The sequence below is a fragment of the Salvelinus namaycush genome, chromosome 9 (genome assembly GCF_016432855.1).
Source record: "Salvelinus namaycush isolate Seneca chromosome 9, SaNama_1.0, whole genome shotgun sequence".
NCBI classification, from domain to species: Eukaryota; Metazoa; Chordata; class Actinopteri; order Salmoniformes; family Salmonidae; genus Salvelinus; species Salvelinus namaycush.
Window position 1 is genome coordinate 19,536,490 of NC_052315.1, and position 22,063 is coordinate 19,558,552.

Consider the following 22,063-nt stretch of genomic DNA (forward strand, 5'->3'; position numbering starts at 1 on the left):
CAATGCCTTGACATACAGTAGCTTTGTCCTTTCAAGTACAAGTCTTTCAGGCATTTCCGCATCACCAAGTCATGCTGTTCTGTTCTGAGCAGCCTTCCTTCCCCAATGTGAGAGTGTGTGCTTCAGAACCTGACGATGTAACTGCAGGCGTCAGAGAGCTCGCTGCACATGTTCCACTTGCTTACTGCTCTTATCTCTCTCCAATCTGTCACTCCTTTTCTCTTCTCTACTCCCTCTCATCCTCAGCCTGACTGACAGATAGGGAGATCTCATCTGTCTGTTCTTTCAGCCCTGGGAGCTTCTCTCTCTCTCCTCTCCGCCTCATCTATCATTCTCCCTAGTGGTAAAATGAGCCAGCAGATATACTAGCTAACATATTGCCATTCTATATGATGGGTAAATTAATACTTTATTAATGTACTTCCTAGCTCTTCTGCTTTTTAATAATTTAATTGCTATCTGATTACCTTAAGAAACAGACTCTCGTACGAAATACAACTCTTATTTGGTACATTTCACTCAATACTCAAAACGCAATATTCTTCAATAAGGATTTGAACACCGACACGGACAATTGGGTCTACTCATTTTGTATTTTTATTTATTACCTAAAAAAGAAAAATGTTCTATCACAAGTCACACTGAAATGTATTGCTTAAGAAAAAAATATATTGATATATTTTTTTGTTTTTTGGGGAAACATGATTTCCATTATATTCCATCAAATAGGACATAGGAATTAGTCATTGCTATGTCCCAACCACCTTGTCCCACTTATACAAATGCACAAAGAAATACATCATTCACAGTTACCGTTTTGGTTTCATAAATGAATAAAGTCACACATGTGCTACACCGGTCTATAGCTAGAACATTGTAAATTGTATTCTTGACTCTTGTCATTATTTTCAATGGTTGGCTACAAGAAATAACAGGCAACTTAAATGACGTGAACAAACTGTTTTTTAAATGCCCTCCCCATCCCCTCTTTTGTCCCATCTCATCCCATGTCATCTTTTAATATTTAGTTGTTTTTTTTGATTTTTTTTTTTTTAAATTTCACACATAAGTGAGGCACACACAGAGTATATTTCATACATGTATACAAAATTCTATTAAATTTAGGGGGGAGTAATTTGTCCTTTGAAATGTCTTATCCAAGGAGACAGGAAGTGCATGTCATGTCATCTCACGTCCTCAGAGGACACCTGCCAAGTCAGTCAGGCCACTTTGTTGCCATAGTTGCACATTGCAGTCAAAACTTCCACCTCAGGTACTTTGTTTTGTCAATGTGTTGATTTTCAGCTTGTTGGTGGGCAGGACAGAGTGGAGGATTTGGACAAAGTAGACCAACAAACATGGCAACACAATGGAGAGAAAATGGGAAAACCGATTGAGGAACAAACACATCAATATTAATTCACTCAACGTGCTTACTCCTAAAAACTACAGCTCTCGTGTCGTTACAGACTCTTATATGAATTAATTCATTAATCAAAGGAAATAATTTGTTCATCTTATATCTGACACACTCTGCAAGGGCAACGTTTAAGGCACAGAAGCCTTGACATAAGACTCCACCCTTTAAAAGCACAAACAAGAGATGCCCGAATCCTCAGTGACAATAGCTTTGTGACAAAATACAGGTAAAGAAAGAAACCGTGTCCCCCCAGTCCACACCTGTCTTGTTTAGTGAAAGATAAGGCCACTTAAAAAAAGAAGAGGTTCACCAAACAAGGTAATCTCTCACTGCAAACTCTTTGAGTGCAATCATGGTAGGGTGGTCAGACATTGTGTGTTTCTCCATACAAGTTTGGGTTCGGGGATGTGTACACTGGTCCAAAGGGTTTCCCTGTTAGTTACTCCCAAACATGCACCTTGTTGAACACTATGTTATTAAGTAGGCTGGGGGGGGGGGTTATAGTTGGCTGCTGCCTGGGTACTTGTCTCTGTGTTGAGGAGATCGGTGTTGGTTGAACTAGCGTTCAGGGAGGAAAGTCAGTTGCTCTTTGCTCATGATCATCACAGTCCAGGGAATGTTCAGTTCAGGGTAAGATATGAGTCCAGTCTTCTGTTTTGGTTTGCTTTGAGAATACTTGGAGCAGGACACTGCTGTTGTTTTTCAGAACATAAAAACCTAACCAACAAAAGCAGCTGATCATTATTCATGCATGTTTTACCTCCTCTTCAAAGCACCCATTTCTCCTCTATTTGTTTTCTCCCAACAACAACAAAATGATCAGGATAATTCACACGTTTTGCATGCAAAGAAATGTTACTATTTTCCCTGTCTATCAAAGTCCCATGTAGCAGCAAATCTCTTAGAAAGTCTGTCAAAGGCCTAATCTGATATGTGAGGGAATCCACTGGTGGAGGCACTAGTTGATGAAAGTGGAGACAGGTTCCCTGCTTGGGATTTCTTAGCTTTCTTCCACCTCTCCTTTCCAATAGTAGAAAGTAGCTTGACGTAATCACATTTTTCTAACAAGGGCCTTGGTTAAAGTGTGATGTAGGTTCAAAAAGGAATATATGGGACATGTGTCTACATCATCTCAATGGTAAGGAATCGTCTGTACCGAACCTCCATGGTTTGAGTGACAAAAGGGATGAATCAGCCCTCGCAATGAATATACACAAATGTCACACACACACACACACATTTGTGATCCCCACCTATAAGTGAAATAGGTCTGTAAGACACAAGTTGGATTCAATGGGATTTCTTCTCCATTATTTGTTTGTGGCTATATGACCCTAATGAGGGAATGAGCTGATGAATGATTGGATGAATACGTTTGTTAGTTATCAATTTAATGAATGGCTTGACCCAAGCCAAACTGGACTAATGTTTTTTAAAACAGCAGATGAAAAGTTAAATAAACAGATTTCTTTCCAAATACATTTTTAAATCATGATTTTAAAATCCTCTAAAGCACTCCATTAATATTATCTTTGTTTATTAATGAATGAATTCCTATTAATATCCTACTGTATGTCACTGAGGTTGCCGTTCATGTAATAGTCTGAACTTTAGTCAAATGCTCATTTCCCATGAGTCATTGCTCCTCATATCCTACTTCCTGCACACTCTGACCTGCTGTTCCAAAATCATGAAAAATTGGCAAATCAACGACTACTTTTGAAACTGTCGATGAAAACCTGAATGCTTTGTGAACAGTGCTACATAGTTCTTTAGAAAAAAATAAAATAACAATACATTTCAAATGAAAATAAAAAGATAACCCTATAAGTAAAAAGTTGACTCTGGTCGGTGAAGTGGAGACCTAGAATGCCCATTAGAGTAGGCCAGGGATGGCTCTGGGGCCAGCGGTTGTCTGTCTGTCCTGTGTAGTTACACCACGGCCCCAGCCACCATCACTCCTGCTCACAAGTCCAGTGTGGATCTCTCTCCAGAGTTCTGCTTGAAAAAAATCGGTGGGAAAAAAAACACACCAAAACACCACTACCACCACCATCTAAGTCTGCTATGCTCAGTTCTGTTTTTCTCTTCTCATAGGCAGTACGTATTTGCAGTCTATATGCATAACTGTAGTCTCGTAAGTCCAGACATATCCGTTCCCAGTCTAAATGTCAAAAATCTGTTTCTGTTGTTTATTTCTAATGGTAGGAGGCTGTGGAGGACATGACAAGATGAAAGTCAGCAGGGAGCCTTTTGGTGTGACAGTTGGTTGTCCTACCGAGAGAAGACCATGACCAGCTTTCTTCCCTCTCTCTTTTCTTTTTCATGCTCCACACTCTGCTCCAGCCTGTTTTCCACACCTCCGAAACCATCCCCAACTTTCTCTCGCTTAATCCCAGAGTTCGGTTCTCCATTATCCAGCCAATCGGTATCCTCGTCTTTATCATTACGCCATGACGAACTCGGACTTCATGTCGGCCTTGACGTCGGGCTTCCACACAGAGTCGTCGAAGTCGAGGTCCATGGATCCCTCGCTGGACACACTGCTGTTGCTGTTGCTGCGTCCCGCCTTGCGGTTGGGCAGCCAGTGGTAGGGCGCTCTGGAGTCCCGCCTTGCCTTCCTGCGCAGGCGCTTCTGCTGCATCAGGAGCTGTAGACGCTCCACCTTGCAGCGAGTCGCACGGTTCTCTGTCTGACGCACACGGTCACCTGGAGGAGGGAGGAAAGGAAAGCAGAAGGTCAATGAACAGACCAAACCAGCTTTTTTCAAACAATCATACTTTCCCATTACCTTTTGATACACCCTGCTTTGCAAGATGTATAAAGTATAGTAAATAAATAAAGCATTGGTAGGAGAGGTTGTATATGTAATGGAGGGGAGAGGGAACAGAGAGCTCTGTTCAGTGTGCATCCAGTGTTATCTAAGGCCAGGCAGAGAAGAAATAAACTCAGACTGGAGGGATGACTATGCTGCAACTCAGACAGAGAGAGACAAAAAGACATGCTACTGTGGTCATTCTTAAGGGCCTGAAACACACACACACACACACACACACACACACACACACACACACACACACACACACACACACACACACACACACACACACACACACACACACACACACACACACACACACACACACACACACACACACAACTAATCACATACAGTGGTTAGTGTCTGGAGTGTGCAGTGAAACGCCCCACTGTGTTCTATTAGCCCTGTGTCCTTCTTCACAACCCCCCTAACACTGTTTGGGAGAAAATGACTGGGACAGAAGTCTCCTTGAAATCTCACAATCACAGAGAGAACACACTCACTCATTCTTGCACAGACACACACACACACTACACACCCTCTAATTTCTGCCTATCATATGCAGACACATAACTACGACTGGCAATCCAAATGAGTGCCATTGTCAGAGCTGTGTGACTAAGTCCATTTCTAGCTGTTGATGTGCTTATATGAGAGGCTGATGTTCAAGGAGAGGCCTCTGGTTCCATTGTGAATGGCTACCCACACCACACAACTCAACCTTCATTTCATTTAGAAATATATTCGGGAGCTGGGGAGGAAGGCAAGCACAATCTATTAGCTAGCTCCATTAGTATCGGTCTCGGAATGAAAGAATGGCCTGGAATGTCAATAACCCAAAGCCCTCTCTCTCGAAAACACACAAACACGGACAAACACACAAAGCACATGCACACACACACACACATGCACGGGCACACTCATGCACACACAAACACATTAGTGTGTACACACTAACACACAAACACACACAGCGGCCACAGCAGCAGTAGCTTTTAACATGGATCGATGGCAAATGAAAAAGACCTATTGATTAAACCTTAGCTCTAGTGCAGCCACCTATCTCCAGCCGAGGACACTGCTATTGGCTTTCAATAGAAAATGCAAGCGAATGGAAATTGTAAGGGAAGAGAGCTTGGCTTCTTCTTTATGGCTGCAGCATCCTACTCCCAGCTCATTGATCCATCACCCTCCCACTGCCTCCCCTTACCCCTCTACCCCCAGCCCACCACCCCCCTTCATGGGCCAGTCTCCCCAGAGAGGGCTAGGTGGGGCGGAAGGGTGGAGGGGAGGGGCGCGGGCAGTGGAATTCCGCCCCACGGGTGATGGGGAATGGGGGAGGGGAGGGGCGCGGGCAGTGGAATTCCGCCCCACGGGTGATGGGGAATGGGGGAGGCGAGGGTAAGGGATCATATGTAGCTGGCAGTTTTTCACAATCAATTGTGCCCTCTCTCCTCCTCCCCCATCGGAATGAATTCCTGACTCTGTGTGGGCTTCATTTACCTCTTCCCTTCATTTGCTTATCGGATTGAGCAGAGCGATTCTCTGGCTATAAATATTCACTACTCCTGGCAATGCATGCTAACTAACTCTCAGCCCTGCTGGTGCTTCAGGAAGAATAGAGCTGAATGGAGGAGCACTGAATTAAATAGTACAAGTTCTATTTTGCACAAGTTATTCTACGTTTTCCTCACTAGATAAGACTGTGTGTCTACATGAGGTCCTATGCCACAGGACTATATTTCCTGCCTGGTATATATTATAGGGGGTAACTAGTGGGTTATTGTGTGTTAGGGGCATTGTTCAGCTGCCTGCATGTGAAGGCTATACATTCTGCCAGGGGCTTTGTTCCCCCTGCGCCTCTCCTCTCCTTCCCTCTCCTCGGCTAAGTCATTACAGAGCTCCCTTCAATTACACAGAAAATAAACCCCACCACATGCCCTCTACTTTCTCTCTCTTTTGCACTCTCTCTCAGAGAGAAAAGGGATTTCTCTCCTCTCCAGCTGCCCTTTATTTATCTCTCTCCCTTCTTCTCTCTCCCTCGCTCTCTAGTCTAAAGCCACAGACAAACGTGGGGTTGTCTCCTGCACCTCAAAGCTGGTCAGGCGTGGGTCACATAGCTCAAGCCCTGCTTAATGAGGAGTGACTGGCGCCTGGGGCGCGGACTCCTTATAGAACACACACACACAGGAGGGAGGGAGGGAGGGAATGATAGAGGTGGATGGGGGCAGGGAGAAAGAACACAAAGGCATAGCGCAAACACTAGCAGGGTGAAACCCTCCACATCTTCCTTATTGTTGGTTTCTCTATGGCCTGACAAACACAGCTCTCTGACGCACTCAGCACTGAGGAGGAGGAAGTAATAACACATATTTTCTTGGAAGCCACCACAGGCAAATATTAGGCAAGGGACCGGTCAGGAGCAGAGAGAACAAGGAACATACAACAGAGGGCATTCCCTCCCTTTCTTTCTTCCTCCTTCCCTCTCTTTCTCTCTGGTTATGCAACCTTCCTGCACCCTGTGCTGCTCCTCCATCAGCACTGTATCATCTCTACCCGTCCCCCTTGGAGCGGAGCTGTGTGTGTCCTCAGTACACACTTTCACAGGCCCAGTAAAAGCCTACAGTAACTAAAGGCATTGACAGGAGTGCACCACAGTCACAGAGCTGTAGCTGACTGAGCTATGAGGACAAAACCCTCTCCAGCTCCCCCCCTGCTGTCCAGCTGCTCAGGGCAGGCCACAGAGGACCACGTACAACATAGTGCAGGGACAGATGAGCACAGCAGAACAAACCACATGGGTGGGGTGTGGGTGGTAGTAGGGGTGGTATGGAGGGGGGGGGGGGGGGGGGTAGAGACAAACCCAAAAGCCCCTGTGGAATCCCAGAACTCCACCCAGCCAAAAAACACTCCGCACCCTCTAATGTTTCCGAGAATGACTGCATACACTTCATAAACACACAGGCTACTTCACACACAGTACTGCATGCAGGTTGGGGGGGGGGGGGGGGTATCTCAGCTGGGCTGTGGCAGTAGCAAGGCAGAGAGAGACAGAGACACAGAGACAGAGACACAGAGACAGAGACAGAGAGACAGAGACAGAGAGACCGAGACAGAGAGACCGAGACAGAGGAACAGAGACAGAGAGACAGAGACAGAGAGACCGAGACAGAGAGACAGAGACAGAGAGACAGAGACAGAGAGACAGAGACAGAGAGACAGAGACAGAGAGACCGAGACAGAGAGACCGAGACAGAGAGACCGAGACAGAGAGACCGAGACAGAGAGAGAGAGAGAGACAGAGAGACAGAAACAGAGACACAGAGACAGAGACAGAGAGACCGAGACAGAGAGACCGAGACAGAGGAACAGAGACAGAGAGACAGAGACAGAGAGACCGAGACAGAGGAACAGAGACAGAGAGACAGAGACAGAGAGACAGAGACAGAGAGACAGAGACAGAGAGACCGAGACAGAGAGACCGAGACAGAGAGACCGAGACAGAGAGACCGAGACAGAGAGAGAGAGAGACAGAGAGACAGAAACAGAGAGACCGAGACAGATACAGAGAGACCGAGACAGATACAGAGACCGAGACAGATACAGAGAGACCGAGACAGATACAGAGAGACCGAGACAGATACAGAGAGACCGAGACAGATACAGAGAGACCGAGACAGATACAGAGAGACAGAGACAGAGACAGAGACAGAGAGACCGAGACAGAGACAGAGACAGAGAGACAGAGAGACAGAGACACAGAGACAGAGAGACAGATAGAGAGACAGATACAGAGAGACAGATACAGATACAGAGAGACAGATACAGATACAGATACAGAGAGACAGATACAGATACAGAGAGACCGAGACAGATACAGAGAGACCGAGACAGATACAGAGAGACCGAGACAGATACAGAGACCGAGACCAAGACCAAGACCAAGACCGAGACCGATCAACTCCCATATCTATTGGGTGAAATGCCAGTGTGCCATCACAGCAGCAAGATTTGTGACCTGTTGCCACAAGAAAAGGGCAACCAGTGAAGAACAAACACCATTGTAAATACGACCTATATTTATTTTAATGTATTTTCCTTTTTGTACTTTAACATTGTTACAACACTGTATATAGGCATAATATGACATTTGAAATGTCTTTATTCTTTTGGAACTTATGCGAGTGTAATGTTTACTGTACATTTGTATTGTTTATTTTATTGTTTGTTTAGTATCTACTTCACTTTCTTTGGCAATGTTAAAATGTGTTTCCCATGCCAATAAAGCCCTTGTATTGAATTGAGAGACAGACAGACAGACAGACAGACAGACAGACAGACAGACAGACAGACAGACAGACAGACAGACAGACAGACAGACAGACAGACAGACAGACAGACAGACAGACAGACAGACAGACAGACAGACAGACAGACAGACAGACAGACAGCTACAGTAGTACAAATACAGAGGAGATTAAAGGAGCTTCTCCTCCTATTGTTTCCTTATAGATTCCGCTTCATTAACAGTTGTCCAAGTGTTGTTGATTGTTTGTTTGCCTTCATAATTCTTGTGATCTCACGGAAGGAGAGTGTTGTTTGCCGAGCATCAGGGCCCAGTTTTTCAAAAGCTATCTATCTTGATTTCGCCTATCCAATAGGATTACATGCATAGAAATATAATTAATAGAATGGGAAAATCATTGACTTGAATGGGCACTCCTATTCTATTCATTTTAATTCTGATAGCTGACATCCGAAAAGATCTCTTTTAAAAAACTGGGCCCCAGGGGATCAAGTAGAGTGTGTGAAGGCTCAAACTGCAGCAAAAATAGCCTGAGTTTAAATACAGGAAGAACCTTGCTTTTTACAGTCTTGTCGTAAATCCCACCAAGATCTACAGGAGCTGAATGGGACCTGATCCTTGCATCCTCCATTTGTATCCAGTGGTGGAGCCCCACCTATTCTAGAGTCACTAAAACTGAAAACGTAATACATTCACACAATTCCCATTTATTCCCCAATAATAACCTGACACTCTTAGGCATATTACTCTGAGGAAAGCCAAAGTCATTTTCCAAAACATGACACAGAGCCAACCCTCTGCGGCTTTGCCTTTCCCCCTGTGCTCCTCTACTCTCCTAGTCATCCATACATCACTGCAGCTACAGGCCCATCCTCCAACACAGACACATGTCATTCCTGGTTGGCTTGAGCCCTGAGCACAGCCCAGAGGGTAAACACAGGCCTGGAGAACATATAGCCCTGCCTTTGTCCTGCCATCCATCCTAGCCATCCGGAGCCCAAACAAGAAGACAGAGAGACAGAGAGAGGAAGAGGTAGAGGAAACCCAGAGGAAAAGGGCCAAACTGAGGGAGTCAGACCAGTCAAAAGGAGCAAATGTCCCCGTTTTGACAGACGTTGAAAGGGCATCGACAGCCCTGCAGGGGCACGAGCTCTTAAATGACTTTTAGACACAATTAACATTCTCTTCTTTTTTCTCCCTCTCTCGTCATTAGACAATGAAAGGGCACCTGACACGGTTGGTTAGCTGGCACTATTATAGGTCGAGGCTGATAGGTCAGGGACGGGGTTAGACGGCTCGGTTACTGTTGCTCATCAACATGTATGTGTTTCACTGGCCGGGTGGCTGCTTACATGCTCGCTGACAGCCTGGCGATGCTGGTCAATGAATTATGCATAGTGCCCTGGTGCCCTAGCTTGGTGGGTCAACCATGCAGAAGCACGACAGACAGAGTGAGCAGGGTGAGGGATCAGGGCACCTGGTCAGGTCGACACTGATACCCACACACACGTCAGAAACAAGGAGAGGAGACAAACATAGTCCAGAGATGAAGAAAGGACTGAGACAGAGGTTAAATAACAGGGAGGACCTGGCAAAGAGCTTCCACGGTAGAACAGAGCTAGCGGTTCAGAATTAGCCATGTTGACAATGCTAACACGAGGCAGTGGCAGACTACAGAGCGTTAACATTTCAACACAGATTTGTCTTCCAGTAGAATGCACCGACTGCAAAGGCCATTCGCTCTGGGCTGGATTAAACAAGCTGGGAGAGGAATTTAGCCATTCCCACCCAATCACACTATCGCTAGCTCTCTCTCTCTCACTCTTTCTCTCTCACTCTCTTACTCTCTTTCTCTCTCTCACTCTCTTTCTCTCTCTCACTCTCTCTCTCACTCTCTCTCTCACTCTCTTTCTCTTTCGCTCTCGCTCTCTTTCTCTCTCGCTCTCTTTCACTCTCTTTCTCTCCGTGCACACACAGCTCCACCCTGCCTCCCTCAGCCAGAGCTAGACTAACCTGACCTGACAGATAGTGAGGAGATGGGAGGGAGGGAGGAAGAAACAGGAGGGGGAGGAGAGGAGAGTTACCCCCTCCCTTCCTTTTTTTCACAACTCATTTTGTTCCCTTTTCCCCTATCTGTTGAACCAAGCAGCTGCAGACGAGTGGGTCTTAAAACCAGGTCTAATCCTGAGGCATGGAGGGCTCCCTCACTCCATATTTTCCTCCCTATTTTTCTCTTTCCTTCTCTCTCCCTTCTTCTCTGCCCTACAATGGCTGAGCCTGGTTCCCTGCATGGAGCCTGGGTCACAGCAGACAGACAAAGGACTGGGCCGGGCAGCAGGCTAGGGGTCCCACTGAGCACAGGAATTCAGCTAACAATTAGCCTAACACCCCCTTCTAAAGTCCTCCCCTCAGAACCTAGCCACAGGCCCTGCCTCTGGCCCTGGGCCTAACAAAGACCTGCACACAGCAGTCACCACCACCAAAATCAGCCATGCTGCCACCCCACAACCAAAACTAGACTTTTCTAGCTAGTTAGCTAGATTAGCTTTTCCAGCCATCTCCGGATCGATTAAAGCTCTTTATTCAAAGCCCTCTTCTATCCTCCCGTTTCTGCACATTAACTTGCAGTGGAAAGGGTAAAGGCTCTCTGGAGATAGCAGAGCTATGTGACATTTTCAAGAGGCTGTCTCAACCTGAGGTAACGAAACACAGACATTAAAGGTCTGAGAAGGTACTAAGCAGTAAGCATAGGTTATTCCTGTAGTCCAATGGAAGCGGGCTTCTACGAAGAGTTAAGCTGTGAAGTCTTTCACCAGGTGTTGGCTGATAAGACCGTCGTCTCACGGTTTCATCGGAGCACTTAGTCATCTGCCTTCTAAAATGTTACTCCTAAAGCATTCCGAAGTCACGAAGCTAAACAGACAGACAGCTTCCGTACATACAGAAAAGCCCCAGCTCATTCATTGATAAGCGAGTGGATTCAGCCGGTCGCCAGTCTGACTCAAAAGGCATTTATTTAGCCCTTAGTTGTTTTCAGTGCAAGTACAAATGAATCTGTGGGCAGTTAGCAGAGGCCGGATATAAACAACAATCTTATGAAGGAGGTTTAATGTGTGTTCTCTACAAACACAATGTGCATTCTTTTAGCACTCCATTCTTTTAGCATAAATCTATCTATTTAAAGTCAGAGTGAACACAAGCTGCCATTGATGGTGTCCTGGGCTGGACGAGACCAGAGAGAGATGTATTTTACAGATGAGGCTAGTTTTGGACAGCGACTGAGGAAGCAGTGGGACGGCCCATTCACGGGAGAGACGGGGGAGAGTGGGACAAAGAAAGAGAGAAAAAGCATGGGGTGACGACTGAGTGGAGGAGTGGGAGAGGGGTAGTGGTGAGGGAAGGGGGCTTCCTGGGTTAAGAAAATAAGCATGTATTATTCAACTGTGCAGAACTTTTTTATAGGGCTCACTGGGTACTGCAGAGTTCCCTGGATGTTCGGTGAACTTTCGGTCCGTGCTTCGATTACGTGCTCCATTCTATCGCAATGCCAAGTTACAATACAAGTGCTGATGTCAGTCCTTGTCTCCCATGGAATTCATGTTTTTCTTTCAAACAAAGAGACCACATAAAACTTTAATCAGAGCTATTCAGAGATCCTCCTCCACTATCCATCTCTATTCAACATGCAACAAGAGCAGACTCATGGAAGAACAGTTGAATTTCCTCTGGTAAAGTTTAAACAAGCAGAGCGTGGACAATGCGCTTCAGCACTAAGACTACCTGACACATGCCTGTGAATGTTATCAGTGGTGAGGATCTGTCCTAGCCTCTGTGTGGAGGGCAGTAATCACCAGTCCGGCCCTCCGAGGGGTAAACCTATCCCCTCAGCCCAGAGACAAAGAGAAGTCTTCTGCTGCGGCTGGGTCTGCCAGACAACTGAGCCTGATGGAACAGCCCTACAGGAGCTTCTCCTTCCCCCCGTACTCCTCTCCTCCAACCCCCGCAACAACCTCTCTGCCAACCTCTGTATTCCCTTTCTTTCTCTTTCCTTTTGAGCAAGGTTCTGAAAAGTCATTCTGAGAGTTGAAAGAAAAAGCTTGTTTATCATAATTGTGTTTATCAGAACTGGCATCTGATCCAATTGTCTTATCGAGTCCAGCAAAACGTGGGCATAATAAGTTGAACAGCATTTGAACAGAAACAAAGCCGTTGATGAATCCTCTTATGGGCTCTACAACAGACCAGCGGCTCATCTAAATTCCTTAACAAGCTCTTGACTAGAGTCCTTTCAATCACTCTCATCCACAACAACAACATCTGTTGCTCTGCTGCAAGGGGGCTCAAAGACAGTGAAGGGCCTTTTGTGTGTGTGTGTGTGTGTGTGTGTGTGTGTGTGTGTGTGTGTGTGTGTGTGTGGTGTGTGTGCAGGATGTTATCAATGCTCACCAGGGGGCTTGCACATGCGGATCTGGCTCTGGCACTGCACCAGCGGGTGGAGGGGGGATGAGATGGGGTTTCTGGCGGGCACCGAGGTAGCTTTGGCAGAGATGCCGGCGATGCCAGAGGTGGTGGCTGGGGGCGAAGGAGGGGGTGAGGGCGGCGTGGAGGCGGGGGAGGGTGAGCCACACTGCGTCTGGTAGCGGAGCTGGGTGAGGGAGGGGGGCACGCCCTGGTAGTGGCGCGTGGCACTCAGGAGGTCGTTGAGGATCTGCAGGATGGTGCCGATGTCTCGTCTGGGCCGCCCAGTGCTGTCCTGACAGTTAGGATGCAAAGTGCCTGAGGGAGGGTAGGAGACAGAGACAGAGAGAAAAAGAGAGAGATGGAGAGAGTGTTACAAACCACTACAACTCCCCTCATCTCCAATCTAACCACAGATAACACCCCCACCCAGACCCAGTAGGACACAGCAGTAATCTGAGCCGCTGACAGAGTGCTATGCCATAGTCTTAGAGTTAAAGCCTTATTGTAATGCTATTGGCCCTCACTCACCTGAAAAAGTCCCTGAGAAGACCCCAGGAGCGTGGTTGACAAAGCTTTCGATGATGGCACCTGGTTTACGAGAGGAGGAGGAGGAGTGCACTGAAGCACTAGTGCCGTTGCTGGGGCTCTTAGCACAGTTAGCCTGTAGAGGAGAGGAAAGGAGACATCAGTCTAATGTTAGAGATAAACCTTCAACAAACCAACACTCTCCTGCAGTGAGTGATAAGAAATATACAGCCACTCGACAGTAGATTTTAGTAGTTGCATTATGACCATGAGATGCATGTATGCAATACGTGGTCATGTAAGACACACAAAGAACATGCTACTGAAATAGAACAGTTTATCAAGCGATGAAGTGGCAGTGACTTGAACCTGGTGTTGTAACATACATGTTATAATTAAGCAATAATGCCCGAGGAGGTGCGGTATGTATATATATATTTTTTTTTAATTGGGGGGGGGGGGGGCCAATATACCAGGGCTAAGGGCTGTTCTTATGCACGACCCAACGTCACAAACCCCCGAGGTGCCTTATTGCTATTATAAACTGGTTACCAAGGTAATTAGAGCAGTGCAACTAAACATTTTGTCATACCCGTGGTATATGGTCTGATATACCATGCCTTTCAGACAATCAGAATTCAGGCCTCAAACCACCCAGTTTATAACAGCCATGTTGTAACAGCGAGTGATGTTGTAAGTAACCCTAATGTAAACCATGTCGTTCCTTGTATAGGGACACATAAGACTCAGAAGAAACTGAATCCTGGGAGCTCCTTTTACTGTCCCTGACAACAGACCTATCTGCTACCTGCCCTGCTTGGCCATGTGAACTGAAAGTGAAAACCTACAGGAGGAAGAGGGGGAGCAAAAAGGGGAGAGGTACGGGGACATTTCAGAGTGAAGAAGTTTCTTTTTTCATTGTTCTATGTGGCCTCTAAACTACACCAACCCATATCTGGTTTTGTTTCTGAAAACTCATAGAGTTGACTTCAGGCGAAGAGAGAGAGAGAAGACAATAACAACCAAGTTGGTGGAAATCAACTGTCATTAAAAGACTGACAGATAGCGCCTAGCTCCAGGCTGCAGTGAGAGAGGCCTGCTGACCAGCGAGACGGCTAATGATCAACAAGACAACAACCTACACAGACTAACTCGTTAACTCCTCTCCCTCTTTCTTTCATCCTTTCATCTCTCCTGGTCTCTGGCGAGGTAATAATGGTGTGTGCTGTGTCCTGGCCCGCCTTTGTGTAAGTGTGGTATGCACTGAGTAATACAGTGTTATAAAGCAGTAGTAGGTTGATTGGTTGGTGGGGGTCTTACCTCAGGACAGGGGGCTGCAGTGGGGGTGCCCTGGGGGTCGGAAGCGGGGCTGGGGCTGGGTTGACCCGGGGAGGGCTGGTGGGAGCGACTAAACAGACTGCCGGGCAGCTGGGTGGGACGAGGAGCAGGAGGAGGGGTGCTGCAGTGACTTGAGGGGGCGGAAGAGGAAGAGGGGTACATGGGAGGAGAGGGCTGGTGTGAGGGGGCAGGGGGGAAGGCCGCTGTGCTGGTAGAGGGGAAGGGCACTGGGTGGGCCTGGGACTGGTTAGGATGGGGGCGGGAGTGGGGGTGAGAGTGGTGGTGGTGGGGGGTGGGGGCGCGGGGGTGATGCCCGCTGCTGAACCCTCCAGACGCGCCTGTGGACTGTCCCATGGTGCCCTCTGTACCCCCGCGGGCGATGAGCTGCCTGTGCTGTAAGTGCTGCCCTCCGGACTGCTGGGTAGCCAACTGCAGCTGAACAAACATCATGTGATCACCTACTCGCAGCGCCAGGGTCAGAGGAGAGCGGCCGGACAGGAAGTCACTGACCTGGAGACAGGAAGAGGAGGAGAGAGTTGAGTCACCTAGTTCACGGACTATAGACTACAAAAACTCATTATATATTGAATACTTATGCAACATACATTAAATGCATACTAACTTCATGTTTAATATACCAGAAATAGGTAGGTCTATACAAACCAAGAGAAGGTCTGTTAGCTCTACATCATTGTTTTCCAGGCTTGGGGCTTTGTTAATGAGTTTAACAAAAGCACATGTATGGATGTGAAAGCAGAAAGACAGAACAGTGCATTGAGCTGCATTGAATTGCCCCAGCAGAGAGGCTGGTACGCCACACTATCCCATCCTGTAATCAATCACTGCCCTGGACACTGAAACACTGGGCTATTAACATTTGCTGGGGGGGGGGGGGGGGGGTGAAAGGAGCTATTGGAACACACACACACATCTAAACACACACAATCAAGCACGCACACTGGTGCACACATATACACCATGCCCACCCACTCCTGTTTCCAATGCCCCTATAGTCCAGAGTCTGAACCTCGTTCCCAGACATACAAAGGCCACCCTTCTGTTTGGCCCCCGGCCTGAAAAATCAGAACTTCGATACAGGATGCAGCGTAGACCCACTCGCCCCACAGCCTCACACACTCATAATACCCGATTGTTCGGTGGTCTGCGGCAGATCTTGAAGGGCTGCCCATTTTAGGAGCACGAGAATGGGCCCCGGAGCCAAGAATGGAGGCCCTGACCCACTCACTCCAGGCCACACCACAGAGAGTGTTGTCACGACTTGGCCGTAGGACACATTAGTGCCACACTGCTCCTACAATCTCTGTGTTGTCTCACCCTTCCAGGGACCTTGTTACTGCTCTGGTGAAGGGAGAGCATTGACGGGTCAGAGAGTCTCCCCCAGGACACTGAGGTAATGACGTCTCAGGCTCTCCCCAAATAGGAACAGAAGTACAAGAGGCTCTCAGCACTAACACAATGTGACGCTTATTTTCTGTAAGACTTCAACTTCAAGAGGGAGGGAGGAGAGTGCGAGAGAGAGAGAAAGACAGAGAGGGGGGAGAGAGCGAGAGAGAGAGAAAGACAGAGAGGGGGGAGAGAGCGAGAGAGAGAGAAAGATGAGAAAGAGAGAGAAAGATGACAAGTTGAGAAAAAGAAAGCGCGAGAGAGAGAGGAGAGAAAGAGCACAGAGAACAGAGAGAGCTCCCTCCAGACCCATATGCCTTTGGAGGGTGCTTGTGTGTGTTGACCTGTTGTTAACCCTCTGAATCACCAGGCTCTGCCCTCCATCATTTTCCTCTTTCTTCAGCTTATTTATTTTTCTATCGACCACCGGCTATCTGCAGCCACGGTGACCTTTGCACATTGGTATTGACACACAGCGGAGGAGAGGAGCAAAGGAGGGGGAGGGGGGAGGGAGGAGGAGGGACGTCACCCAACACAACACCTCTATCTCCCAGCATCTCACAATGAGCCAACACATAGGAATATAAATGTATGATTGTTCACTAGTCCTAATCACATGTCATGTTAATATAGTGGGTGTTTCTCAATATGCATATTACCGTGCTCCACACTCTCATGCTCCGAGTGCATTTTCCGAGGACATTCTCTTGAGTACATTCTTGTGAGGAGGAGTGTGGAGAACGCATAAAACATTACATTTGAGAAGCACTTGCACTCACCCTAATGTATTACCTCACACTGCATCTCCCCATTCACTGAACCTTCTTCCAGCCAGGACAATTGCAAAAATAGCGACAAATCAAGATATACACAAAGCAAACCAACCAGATAGTTTAACAGGCAAAAATGACCTAAAACTAACGTTATGCAAGGCAGATGCCAATTATTTGTGGGTAGTTAGCTAGCTAACAACTCTTTGCGGCTATATGGCTAGCTAACAGTAGAAGCTAGCCAGTTAGCCCTATTGACTTACAATGGGCTAGTGAGCTACGCACACTAGTGGGAATTGTAAGCAGGTAAACATGCCAAAATTAACACAGCATGTATTTACTAACGTATCAACATAAATTATGTAGTCAGGCAACATATGAGACGTGAATAGGCAACATTTGATTCCGAAGTTGGAGTGTATTTTCTCTCGCTTCAGCTCAAATAATGGCCGCCATTGATAACAACAAATATTGTATCAATGCATGCTTCAAAATATGTACAAACGGAGTACGCATTCGAGAAGTGCCCTCCATGCTCCATTTCGTCGCATACTTTGATTTGGACTCATACTCCCACCCTCTCGGGCTCCAATTTGCGTGCTCAGAGCACGGTAGTACGCATTTTGAAAAACACCCAGGGACTGACTATGATGGTGATGATGACTAATGAAACATAATGGTGCTGTTCTTAGTAAGGGCGGGCATGGGAAAGCAGAGGACAAGCACGAGGTGAGATGGCTCTAGTAAACTCCTCACACAAAGGTCACCTGTGAGTCAACCAAGGGGGACAGGGAAAAAAGAGAGAGGGAGGCAGGCGAGGAGAGGGTGATGGAACAGAAGGAGAGGGTAGTTGATTGTATCCCTGACTGACAGCTGTCAGGAGAATGAGTAGGCAGTTTGCAAACCCCATCACACACACAAAAGACAACGAAAAGAACACACACACACACAAAGCCTTTGAGGGAGTCACAGCGCTGTGTTTGATCTGGGTGGAGAAGAGAGAGGGGATGACACATCAGTGTGGCTTTGCTGAGAGAGAGGAGAGAGAATGAGCGAGACAGAGAGGAAGAACGAGGCATTCCATCTCCCTTTAAAGACTAGTGTGGATTATTCAACAAACACCAAGCTGAGATTCATGATACGTTCATACTAAGCTCCCAACCCCACATGGCAAACCTCAACTTAGACCGTCATATATGCAAGCTCCGCCTCTTGTTTTCTCTCTCTTTACGTTTTACATCCCTCACTCCCTTGGTACATTTGTCACTCCTGGCCCTGGCATCTCAGTCGTTGACTCATAAAGCCAAGTCTGATTCTGAAGTTTTCACCCAAACCCCACGAACGAGTATGTTCACACACACACACACACACACACACACACACACACACACACACACACACACACACACACACACACACACACACACACACACACACACACACACACACACACACACACACACACACACACACACACACACACACACACACCACAATGTTCCCATTAGGTAATAACTGAAAAGGCCACGAGCCCACATAAACAAAAGCATTAAGCGACTTAAGCAATGGCTCCAGAACTCTCAGCCTGCCCTTAAACCGCTCACTCTCAGGTCTTTGTGGTCCATGCCTTATTTTCCAACCAGAAATAAATGAGGAACCCAAGTAAGACCCTGGGCTCGGAATTCCAGCCTGGGTCTGATCAGTCATTCCGCAACCTCATCTCAGATTGAAAGGGGAAGACAGGACGGGAAACGGGACAGGTTGCAGCTGTGAGCCCGGGGGTTGAGCCGGGGGTGGAGCCAGAGGCTGTGGACTGGAACACCTTAAATAGGTCAGTCTTCGGAGAGATGGGAGGTAACACTAACAGTTAACAGCCAGTGGGTACATGTTGCAGGAGACGCTGTTCAAACCATCATGTAAAAATATCCATGTCTCAGATAGCGTATCACTACCAAGAAAACCTGTCCGTACACGCCTTTCTGCTCTCTTGAGACAAGTCAGTATTACATTGATGTCAGGAACAAAAAAATATAGGATTTCTAGAACAAAGCAGACAAAGAGCCTCTCTCAGAGTCTTTGAGCCTTTAACCTCCTTCCTCCTTGGTGTCTTTACAAATTCCTAAGCCCTAGGAAGACAGTCGCTCCTGTCAGTCAGGACAGCTCCAGTAGAGGAGAATGACAGTGAGCTAGGGCCCCAGTTTTGTTATGTTTAGACAGAAAGGAATGGCCTCCTCATTGTTCCTATTGTCCTGACGCAGCGAGAATGGTATGCGTAGCGAAGAGCGAGGGCAAACCAGTTGTCCATTTGTCTGACAAAAAGTGTACTCTGATCGGTACATTTCATAGACAGTGCTGTGATAAGTCAATGATAGCCTATCAGCTAATTGGGTGTTTGAGAAGGAACAATAGCACTATATGAACAACACCCAGTTCTCTGTTCAGTTCAACCTCACCTCCCACCATCTTGCTCTATCTGCCATTTTGTTTTGTTTTTGGGAGAGTAGCGACTGGGTGGCATTTTGTGTAGCTGTAGCAGCAGGCTTTGGTTGCTATGCAGAGAAGGGAGAATATGATAAGCAGAGACCGGGGAGGAGGGATGGGTGAGGGGATGAGGGAGAAAGAGAGGATGTAGAAGGGGGGTGGGGTGTCAGAGAGGTGATGATGAAATATTCAGAGTGTGCTTCTGGATGCTTTTCTCTTTTCTTCCTCCACCTCTGGGGCTGACCGGTTTAGTTATTGGGGTCCCTGTGGTTCAAGGAACTCATTTGCAGGCGTTTTTCCTTTGCACACTAAGTGTACTGAGAGACAGGCAGAAAGAAGTGGGGAGGGAGGGAGGGAGGGAGAGAGAGAGGGAGTTGGGAACAGGACTGAGCTGACATTCATGAACAACTGAGCAGAGTTTGCATCAGAGACCAGAGAGGACAGGGATCTGTGGGAGGGTTCAAGCGAAGGAATCACCCTTTTCCTTCAGCTGCATTACGGCTGAGAAGCTCCTGGTCAACCTATCAAACAGCAAGGTGAAGGAGGGAAGGGGAGAGGTGAAATTCAGAAACCAGCTTATTAACTCACCTATCGACCTAGATGTGTTGATCAAACTAGGACACAATTGATACGCTGTTTGTGCAGACTGGCGCTGGGTTAAGAAGCAATAACATGATTCTCAAAAGATAAGAAAAAAAATCTATGGCGCTTGCACCATGCCCCAAATCCTAAAAGCAGCCCCCATCTTCAAAAGACCCCATCATTGGAGAGATAGCCATCTGTAATAGTGCCTGATAGGAAACAGAAAGCAAAGAGGGCGAATGAGAAACAGAAAGCCAGCTGGCCATCAGTGAATTTGATGAGCTGGGTGAAAAAAAAGAGACAGAATGGCATAATGATCAGGTTCCTGGTTCCAGCCCTCCACCCCCACTCCATCCCTCCATCCCCCCAGCCCTCTACATTACCTCTGTTTCCAGTCAACCACAATGGCTTTGAAGGTTCTAAGGCAACAGACGCAAAGCAATCCACTTAAAAACTGAGTCTATTCGCTCGCCTTGCTGTATCACAGCACCTGCTGCTATTGCAAATGCGTCCCTCTCTCATACACACTCTCTCCATTCTCTGGGCGATCAAAGATGGTGCAACACCACTGCACAAGGCCTATGATTCCAACTGATGAATACATTCCGACCGAGTCTCTGTGATAAGAGGGGGAGACAGAGAGAGAACGAGGGCCAGGCTTAACCACACGCTGGCTCTACAACAGGACAGATAAATGAAAGCAGTGTAGATGAATAAAACAACATTTGGAGTAGATTGAAACCCCATTCGTTATTTTTCCACAGCGCTGAGATGTGGTAGCCGGTAGGGTTTGTGTGTATTCTTTGCACACAGGGAGATGGGCTATCTGGGCTATCTGTTTTATCTAACAAGATATTCATGGCCTCCACCGCCTCCCAGACACTAGCCCAGTCAGTCATGATCACCATGCTGCAGGAGCACTTGAAGCACAAAGGTGGCCAGCCGATGAAAAACAATGATTGTCACGACATAATACACACACTACAGTATATTTTCACCGGACACACGCTCAAGAGCTCTTTCGCTCTTACTGTCTCCCACATACAGGAACACACACACACTTTTTTTTTTAAATGCACACGCACAATAGGACAAAGAAAATATCAGCAAATCCATCTCCCCCATTTCTCAAACACACCTTGACACCCCTCCTCTATGTGCCTATCTGAATCACAAAGAGATTACACAGGTGCAGAGACACTCCACCAGCTTATTATTGCGTTCTCAGGCTAGGATTTATAGGGAACAGAAACAAATAGTCCCTCTTTTCACTATTGTCTTTCAATCAGTCAATATACAATTAGATTTATACATTCAGCTCCGAATTAATAGCCTTCATTTACGAGGAGAAATTACAATTTTAAAGGCCAGACTCCTGCCTGCATATAAAAAACGTTGATTTGAAGTAGGAAGACAGCAGGCTGGTTTTATAGATGGGCTGATGCTCTCATATTCACATGGTGACTCAGTCATTTTTCAATTCCATCCACTCCCGAATCCTCAATACAATTAAAGAACAATGATTTCCAGTAGTGTCTGACTGGCTGATTAACTACCATCTTGATAAGGTGAGTATTGGGCAGGGGTCTGGAAAAATAAACATATTGACCAATTGCATTGAGCAGTATCGTACACACACACAGGCACAAACAGACACATACACATGTGCACGCACACACGCACGAGCACATCACACACACACACATTTTCAGATGTACTTCTAATACCTTATCTAGAAAAGAACAGTAAAATATGACTATAACATGAATGGACCATATAGTTAATAGAGCTGTGACAAGACAAGGCCTTATCAGACAGAGCAACCTGCGATAGCAACGCTCCACCACCAACACACAGAACACTCCTCTACCTCCTGGTGACCTTTCCCCTCCTCCTCCTTATCACCCACCCTCCTTCTGCCCATCTCCTTATCTTTGAGTCACGCCTGTCCTTCC

At 46.9% G+C, this 22,063-nt stretch overlaps 1 protein-coding gene across 1 annotated transcript in view; it reads right to left on the reverse strand.

Annotated features, from left to right (window-relative positions):
• Positions 1-574: 574 nt before the first annotated feature.
• Positions 575-22,063, reverse strand: part of LOC120053798 (midnolin-like) — a 31,531-nt gene continuing 10,042 nt past the window's right edge. The window contains exons 5-8 of the mRNA XM_039001054.1: positions 14,854-15,381; positions 13,537-13,669; positions 12,994-13,323; positions 575-4,129 (exon numbers count right to left, since the gene is read on the reverse strand). Of these exons, the coding sequence (XP_038856982.1) occupies positions 3,867-4,129; positions 12,994-13,323; positions 13,537-13,669; positions 14,854-15,381 (1,254 nt within the window). The 3' untranslated portion in view covers positions 575-3,866. The remainder of the gene's footprint in view (positions 4,130-12,993; positions 13,324-13,536; positions 13,670-14,853; positions 15,382-22,063) is intronic.